Genomic DNA, 9,294 nt, shown 5'->3' with positions numbered 1-9,294 from the left:
GGCCTGCGGAGGTCTCGGGAGGGGACTGGAGGATGGAAGAGGAAACACCTGGAGAAGATGTGCCTGTTCCCGCGGCAGGGCGGCGGGCAGTGTCGGCGGCTAACGGGGACAAGGGCACAGGCCAGGGACAGCCGGTCACCCCCCTTCACCCACAGCCCTTCCACAACCCCCAGATAAAAAGTACCAAGAACGCAGCAAGTAGTGGCACCCCCCCGGCAACTACAGGCCACGACAGCCACTCCTGGACTGGCCTTGGAGCTGGGGCAACGGGCTGTAGAACCCCAACAGGTGCGGACTGACCCCCGCTGAAAACACGATCCCAGCCCCGGCACAGGAACAGCCCCGAGCATGGCGCAGCAGCGGGGCAGGAACCGGGGTGTGGCACAAAGGGCTGGGAGAGCTTCAGGTACCTGGAGGTACACCCCTCCCGGTCTGGGGTATCAGGAAGCACAAGTACAGATGGGGGCGATCTTTTAGATGCTAAGGGGTTGGAAAACGTGTGCGGAGGTAAAAGCCCGTTCCCCCGTCCCCTCCTCTGTTTCCTAGAAATCACAGGGACACTGTAAGGTGGAGCTCACAACTGCTCTTGCTTGGCAGCTCCAGGGCCAGGAAAAGGAGCCCGCAGGGAGGCAACAGACATACAGGTGGCTGACAGAGGGAGCAATAAAGTGCAGACAGCCTCCCACAGTCGATGCCAGTAAGATCTCATGGTGACTGGAGGGCAGTAATAGAAGACAAACATTTTAACAACATCAAAGTCCATCCAAAACGTTCTTGATGGGACATAGTGCAAATAGACATATTGGTCATGCTCTATAAAAGAGAGGGGCTAACCTTTCAGGCTGCTTGGTGCAGGAGAAGAAAAATGTGAGGACAGTGGAGCTGAACTCGGTGCAAGTCTGTGTCCCAGGCACTGCGGGCAAGCTCCTTGTCTGCGGTGGAGGGAACAGGCCCCCTGTAGTGCTCTCCAGGAAATGACAAATTATCCCACCTATACAGTAACTAAAAAGACCACCAATCTCCACTCAAAACTACACAACCGCCCTAACTCAAATGCAGAAAAAATACTGGGAAATTTGCCCAAGTACCACTTTGGGATTCGGTGCACAAACAAATATCCAAGTGTATGCAGCGTACAGCACCCAGGGACTGGAGAGCCTGAGCCGGGCTGCCACAGGGCATGAGCAGGTCACCTCAGGAGAGGGATGGTATATTTGAACTTTCCCAGGCCTTCCTGCACTCTCTCTTCTTTGACCCCTGGAAGTCGCTGCAGATATTGGTCTGTGAGATAAACACCACCTTCAGGCAATTATGAACTCTGCAAGGGCGAAGTGGGAGCGTCAGCATTGCTGGATTTTGGCCCCTCATTTATCCTTCAGAGCACGTTGGTCCTCTTTGTAACAGCACGATCTGAGCAGGTCTTTGGCAACTCATGATCAGTGGAAGGCATGAGGATGGAAAAGGCGCACGGGAAGGGCAGAATCCTGCTGTGGATCTCTGTTACAATATTGTCACAACAGCACCTATGGGCTTCAGTGTGGAGTGAGAAAGGTTAAAGTTCATCCTTAGCATTAACAAGATGCTGCAGTGGACGAACTGGTATTGCCTGATCTCTCAGCAGCTGGTCCTGGGACCCTTCGTGGCTGACAGGGGGTCTGTCACCCGAGAAGTCTGTGTGAGTGTAATCCTCCAGCAGGCCAGCTTCTACTGCGTGGCGCCGGAGCCCCTCGCTCCCCACGAGCCCCTGCATTCTCACATACCCCTGCCGACAGAAGGGAGGCAGCTTTTGACGGGTGAAGGCAAACAGGAAACAGGACTCTGCAGGGGAAAGGATCAAAAATCAGACTCATCAGAGAACAACTACCGTAAAGTCTTGAGGACTCACTCAGAAAAAAAAGGCAGAGAAGATGGGGGAAGATGATGGGAGTTTCCCACCCAGCACCCTACCCTGGATGGCAGCAGAGTGATTGACTCAATACTGCAGAGCTCAGGAGATGTAGGGTGGCATCTCCAGTCGGCACTCTGCGAGGAAACGGAGCTGGATTTGAGCTTGCAGCCCTCTGGCACCTTCTTTGTACCACAGGATTGTTTCCCTCTGTGCAGCACGTGGGGTTCCTGCAGGAGGTTCCCTGACCAGTCTTCAGACCAGGAAGGGAGACCAGCTCTCACATCCCAGCACTCCCATTTCCCACAGGAAACCAATCCCATCATCAGTATGAGTACATTAAAAGAGATCTGGTACTTGATGGCACAAAGAAACGTTCAGATAATGGAGCAGGAAGGAAAGCTGCAGGTAGAGAACAGATTGAACTAAAGCTCGTACACTTTTCCCTAAACCTGGGTGTGCCCGGGGCAGTCTCCTTCTGGTGGTGAGCAAGAGCAAAGGCTATTTGGGAACATACACACAGCACTGTCCCTTTTTGCCATCTGGGGAGCGCATCAAAGAGGTGTGACTGATGGTGAGACCACCAGTGTGCCACACGGAGATCTCAGCTATTAGCAGAAAATCTTGCTCCTGTCACGTTCCCTCGCATCCCTCCTCCTTCTGCCACCTCGACCCTGTCCTCAAATTACCTGCAAAGAAGTTGCGCAGGTCAGTGCTGAGGCAGTTCTCCAAAAACCGCCTTAGTGGCAGGATGTGAGCATTTGGGGCCGTCCAGTCTGTCAGAAAGTCCTCCACAATGTGATGGACAGCATCTGGGCGGGGGAGAGGCCAGTCTGGGGGCTGAAGTCTCATCTCATGCTCTGCCAAGAGAACATTAAGGGAATCTCTCGGAATCAAAATGGCATTTAAAAGAGCTTGGGGAGCAGAAAGTAGCTATGACAGCTGTTCCAGCTTTTGCTCTGACCTTTTTAATCCCTACCTTACTTTCATTTGCAATCCTCTCTGCTAGCTCTGTCCTCAAGAGCCCTGCCACTGCACAGCTGCCCCTTGTCCCTGCCCCCAGTACTTCCTGTCATTTCACACCATTCCCCCAGGCAGGGACTGCCAGACGGGCTGAGCTGCGTTCAAGCTTTAACACTGCTACCCATCACACTTCTTTCTCTGCACGGCCGGCCAGGCCCTGACCCTAGGTTTCTGGAGATGAAGACTCAGCATGCTCATTTCCCAAGGAAATCTATTCTGAGTGTGTTTGTTTGCTGGATGTAACACTCATCTTCAAACCTGTGCCTTTGGCTGCCTCTGTCACTGTGTGACCTCTCAGACCTGGGCAGGCCGTAGAGACCCACTTTCTTTTGGCAAAAACACCGAACAGCCCAGCCTCACCTGCTGGGACTCTGCAAAATAACTGCAGGGAGCCAGCCAAAGGGAAGGAATGTTCCTCTTTTTGGGAATGGAGAAGTTCCAGCACACCTGTTTGTTCCTATTCTCAAATGTGAGGTCTCTGGTACAAGCCCCCACACCCCAAGTCAGTCTGACCGATGGAAACTTCTTGCCAACTTCCAGCTTTTTCTTCAGCTCCTACAGTGCTGGCAGGTGCCCCAGAGGATGGACATGAATAAAGTGGAGAAGAAGGGTGTGCAATGCCTTCAGGTACCCCCCCCCCCTTTGGATCGAAAGAAGGGTTGTCAACGCCTTAAGGTCCCCCCCCCCCCTTTGGATCTGAAGTATCTTCATCCCTCTCTGTTTTGTTCGTATCAGATAATTAGCAGAGAGGCAGGAAAGTGTTACCTGTTGGGAGGCGTTTGTAATAGTAAATAACAGGGTGCAAAAAGTTGGACTGCCAGGCATGCTGTGCCTCTCCCACGGCTCGGTTGTAGTAGAAGACATCCTTGTCAGCCCCAGAGAAATTCCTCCCATACTCCATGATAATGACAAACAGTCCGTTGGAAGCCTTTCTCCCTGTTTGCATTTCCAGCTCGGCCAGGACTCCAACTGGGTACTCCTCCAGGTATTCAAATGCTGTGGAATTCCTGTGAATTGCAACCACAACCGTCAGACTTTTCCACCAGAGAAAAGCCAGCTGGGATCCAAGACCCTCTCAGCTGAATGAGGCTAAGGCCAAAGAGCCATCAGATAGTAATTATTTTTGGTCATTAGAGATCTGGGCTGGACTTGATGCAAAGCTTATGAAGGCTGCAGATACTGTTACAAGACTCCATTATTTTCCCAGATGATGGGATTCCTCTCTACAATGAGCACTGCTCGAAGAAAGGCCTTCCCTGGGGACAGTAAAAGGGTACTACACCTCCAAGCCTAGAGGGAAGGTCTGAACTATTTCAGCCCCTTAAGAAATAGAATTGGCAGAATCGGGCATAGTGGTACCATGGCAGTAGTGGTACAGGTTCCGAGGTGGCTGCCTACCCAACAGTAACAACCTTAGGCAGCAACGGAGCAATTTTTAAGCAACAGTAAAGAAAAAGGAATGAAACGATGGAGTGCAGTGCTGGGAATAATTACTCACTCACTCTCTCAGCAGTATGATGTCAGCCAGGACACTGAACATCTGGTAGAGGCCCGAGGCCTCATTCACCCGCTTGATGATGGAATTGGTCAGCTGTGTAACAGGGTAGACGGTGGATGGCCAGGGGACACCATGGTGACGGTTTTCCAATAGGCGGTGGACTGCACGAGCTAAAGCATTGAGAGAAACAAAGACAGCTTATTTAAAAATCCAAGCTTACCCTTTTAAGAAATCCAATCGCCATGCTGTGGCACACACAGATACTGGCATGACACAATAAATGAACTTTACAGCTCATCTGTGCTCAGAATTTCCCACCCCAGTCGCTGCTAACTGCAGTGGAGGTGCCCTCTGAAAGCTGATGTGATGCTAAGTGGTTGGTGAGGAGGCAGGGGGGTCCTCAGGGATATTTCATTACTTCCAAGCAGTCATTTAGTGATAAGGATGGGCGCACACACACATAAAGACAGAAATTCTCTCTACTGCTCAAAACTGCTGGGTTTTAACTCCACAGCACAGACCTCTCACCCACAGCCTGTCACAAGGCAGAGCATCTGGCAGGCAGAAATCTATTGTGTTACATAAATAAGAGACAATGGGCAAGGGAGAAACAAGACAAAACAAAGACAGACAACCAAAAACTTCAGATATGACCCCAAGTCACTTCTCCTCCACTTCAGACGATGCAGCTGCAGCTTGGCTGTGTTTTGTCATTTTTACTGTCAGCACAAGACTCAGGGTGATCTCTTTCCAGCAGTAAACTATGAATTGTTCCTTTGAAGGGAGGAAAAATTCCCACCTCTGCCCTTTCTGTACACCCCAGTACTCACTTGTATACCGGAATCCATGGATGAAGCCCCCAGCAGACTTCCTGAAGTCGACAGAGTGGCTAGCAGTGCCAAGAACAAAAAGCCCCCGAGTGCCTCTGGACTCATAACTAGGTTTGATCTGAGGATACTTCTTTTTATTCCCTTTTCCTGGCATCATTCTAAGGGTTCTAATGTGCAAAAGAGAAGAGCAGGCTGTCAGGAGGGGCAGGGGTGGAAAAATAAAAGTGTTTCTGATAAGGCACACATTATATTGCACCCACTGCAAGATGCTGCTTCACACCGCCACTGCCTTCGGTGGAGTTTACTACTTTCCCAAGAGCATAAAATCAATGAGGATCTTCCAGAAGACATGGGTGCTCATCTGAAGGTGACTCTGGACAAGATAAAATTCCAGCCTGAGCCACTGACAGTGAATTTTGGAAGACACTGAAGTTAGCAGTATCATTTTCAACTGCAGGATGTACTAAGAGACAGACCAAGGTGGAGTGACAGTTGAATTCTCAGGGAGAAAAAAAGGCAGACAAAACCTTTCTGTAGTGATCTGTACCTGTACCATCCTCATTGCACAAAAAAAAACCCCAAAAAAATAAACCAAAACCAAACAACCCAAACACAAAACATTAATAGCCTTCTAATTTGATCTGGCAGGTCAGGATGTTAAGTTCTAAAGGCACAAGCTTTTCTGTGCCACCCAAGTCCTAACACAGCCATTTGCTCAGCCCTAGAACCTGTCAGAGTGCAGTGGCACACACATTCCCACTGGGACATGGACATAGCTGTGGGGTAAACAAAGGACTGTGCAGAACCAGGTAGCTCAGAGCACATGGAGGCCCAGGCAATGCTGCCAGGAGAGGACCTGCTCTTTCCTTTTCTCCCCAGGCCCTTCATAGTCTCTTGCTCTAAATAATTGCTTTGCTATAGATCCTGGTTCTTCCTCACCTGTTGTAGATAGAGAAGTCAAACTTCCAGCCCAGGCAGCGAATGACACGGTCATAAGGTGCACGGGTAGCAAAATTATCCAGTTCATCCTGGGGGAAGGTGATGGAGTCGATGCCTGCGCTGGTGTTCCTGTTCTCCAGGTAGAACCGGAGTGTGATGTGTAGCTTTCCTTTCTTGTCCTTGACGATAGCCAGATCCTCCAGGTCGCCCTCCAGAAGCCCATCCAGAGATTTCAGCTGGTAGGTGTCCAGTAGGCCATTGTTAATTGCTCTATGAAAAAGGGTAAATGTAAGAAGGGCTAAAAGAAGAGGGGAGAAGTTGGATCCACAGTTTTGCCTCAGCTGCTGAAAATGGGACACCTTTACGCTCCCCTTCAGAGCAAAGGTTATCCCCAGAACCTCGGGGCTCACAGGAACAGCACAAGTAACACAGCCTCGCTGTCCCTGCAGGATCTAGTCAACCTCTCAGCTCTCCTCTGTGACTGCAAGCAAGAGAACAATTTGGGAGCCAGCATTTTCTAATTATACACTTTTCAAGGGGACATTTTCCTATTTCACACAGACCGTGAAGAGCTCTCATCAAGCTCCTGTGTTCAGCAACTGCAACCTGGACCACTTTAAATCAAGGACCTAAAGATAGAAGTCTTCACGTTTCCTCTGCGACCCCCAGGACCACAGCACCTCCTGTGCCAGTCCAGCTTGTCACCTGGGCAAGAAATGGTTCTCCGTGTTTGTACTCCAGCTGTGTCAGAAAGAGGAAGAGGAACGGTTTCCTACCTTAGATCCCCAACGTAGTGGGTGGCCCATGAGAGGCGCACGCGGGACCGGCTCACCATGTGGATGAAATTTGTAACACCCAGAATGTTCTCCGCTGTCTCAAAGGCTGAGTTCCCTCGGCCCAAGATCAGCACGGTCTGGCCAGCAAAATCCTCTGGGTTGATGGACACAGTCTCGTAACCCTCAACGTATTCTGAGCCAGGAAAGTTGACCACGTTGGGGACCCACGTTCCTGTGGCGACCAACAAAGAGCTGCAAAAACAGGGATGGCACAAGGGAACATAGGAGTTACAGGAACAAGGCCATCGCTCCATCTCATCACTCCTCCCTTCTCCCAGTGTGAACAACGGCTGTGATGTGCCCCCTCCAGCCACACTGGATCAGCTGCACAGGTCATAGAGTTTTGCGAGAAACCTCTCCCCAGCTTCACCTAATGACCCATTTCGATATTCCCCGTCCTCAGGCAACAAAGACAACTAGGGACATTGTTATATATAGCAAAAGTCAACGTAGGTGCTGTGCGCATAAGCTCCACTTGTCTCCTAAGTCTTCCTCCATTGTTTGTGAATGTGCAAGTACTACTCAAATGTACTCACTGATGATACGTGCAATAGTAAAGCGTTTCACAGTTTGCTTTTATGCTGCATAAAAAATTACTTGGATATAAAATTTGTCTTGCCTTTTAATACAGCAGAACAGAACTATAAGAGGGATAGAAAATTGTTTCAATTTTAAAAAATGCAACTTCTAGGTATAAAAATACATTAGCAGCAACACTAATTCTTCACACTAAAATTAAATACAGTAATCTTTTCATGTCTCTCCGTTAAGAACTTTTACTTGAATCTTAGGGAAATTTTTGCAGCTTAGGAAGGAAACACCAGGCAGCTGAGGCTAGTGGCACTGTCTGCCATCCCAGCCTTGCTCACGCAGCTCCCAAGAGCAGCTCCCTCATGGTGCGTGGGTGTCCGGGTTTGCCTTCTGTCCCCTCCGAGCTTGCCAGCCAGCGCACCTCCAAGTGACAGCCAGCACGACCTGCTGTCATGGAGCTGAGGTTCTCAGGAGAGGTGAGAAACATACTCCATATGCTCACATGAGTAACTTTTAGATGGTTTCTAGGAATGTAGCTCAGTGGCGGTACAAGATACACACACATAAGTATGACAAGGGGAAGGGGAATTCAGGGACCAGCAGCCTTGAGGGTTATTTCTCACAGTCAGCTCCCTCTACTGCAACAGCTCCACTTTTCTCCAGTTCCCTCCTGCCAGCTCTGTACTAACCCGGGGCTTCAGTTGCCTGGGACACACTTTTAAGTCTTGGTTCTTCTAACTATGTCTGGGTTACCAGAGGTGAGGTGTCGCTGCACTGACTCACCCAAGTTTGTAATAAAGGTAGCAGTGGCTACAAGTACAACTGAGTTATTTTTTTTCACAGAGAGTAATTATCTAGTGATAAAACAAAAGTGATTTCAAGCTTACAGATCAAGCACAGAAACTGCAGTGATGGCAATTGCAGACAGTTTGTGTCTGCCTTGCCAGCTCCTCAGATGTCTAAGGCACAACACTGCTTGCAAAAGGCAATGCTTTCCCAAGAGCAGTTACTCCGCTCACCCACCCTGCATATCCCTGTAAAATGTTTTTCCCCATGATGGTGGTTAAGCCCTCACAATGGTGTTTAAGTCTCCGAGAGGCTGTGAAACCTCCCATGGAGGAGATACTCATGCCTCAACTAGGTAAGGCTCTGAGCAACCTGGTGTTGCTGGCCCTGCTTTGGACATGGGGCTTGGGCGAAATAACCTTCATAGGTCTCTTCCAACCCGATTTACTCTATGATTTTATGACTCTGAAGATGCCCATGGAAAATGGTGTGGCCAGCCCCTGGTTCGCCCATTACCTGCACTTGTAGTTCTGCCTGTCCTGGTTGGTCAGGAGGAAATAGTGGCCATTCCAAGCCTGCCCATCCCTTTCCAGCGTCACGTGGATGATGGCTGTGTTGTACTGAACCCGCAGCTTCAGCAGGGAAGCAAAGTCCTCCAGGTAACGCACCATCGTGTCAGCGTCGGGGAAGAAGTCACGGGAGTAGCGTCGGAAAAGCAGCCGTTGGTCGTGGCTGAGGAGCGAGTTCCAGTCGTGGCGGAGGTTGAACTCGCTGTTGGATTTGCCTGTGTACCGCTTGTTGATGCTGATGAGCTTGCGGTGGCGCGGGTACAGGGCGAAGAAGCTGCCAGGAGCGTGGCTCCGCTCGAAGACAACATAATCCCGGCCGGCTTGCTGGAGGAAATAGGCCGCCTGCAGGCCCGACGGGCCGGCCCCGATGACGCAGTAGTCGTGGTAACGGGAAGCG

At 50.3% G+C, this 9,294-nt stretch overlaps 1 protein-coding gene across 1 annotated transcript; it reads right to left on the bottom strand.

The window, feature by feature from the left end:
* Positions 1-1,552: 1,552 nt before the first annotated feature.
* On the bottom strand, positions 1,553-9,290 carry FOXRED2 (FAD-dependent oxidoreductase domain containing 2; the record flags this gene model as incomplete). The annotated part of the gene is made up of 8 exons (XM_010084341.1): positions 1,553-1,818; positions 2,575-2,745; positions 3,674-3,915; positions 4,411-4,576; positions 5,237-5,403; positions 6,176-6,445; positions 6,952-7,203; positions 8,845-9,290. Coding segments are annotated over 8 exons (1,980 nt in total), but the record flags the coding sequence as incomplete, so codon positions are not given.
* Positions 9,291-9,294: the final 4 nt, after the last annotated feature.

This window comes from Pterocles gutturalis, unplaced genomic scaffold (assembly GCF_000699245.1).
Source record: "Pterocles gutturalis isolate BGI_N339 unplaced genomic scaffold, ASM69924v1 scaffold43755, whole genome shotgun sequence".
NCBI classification, from domain to species: Eukaryota; Metazoa; Chordata; class Aves; order Pterocliformes; family Pteroclidae; genus Pterocles; species Pterocles gutturalis.
Note: the sequence above shows the minus strand (reverse complement) of the source record. Positions and strands in the feature narration are given on the sequence as shown.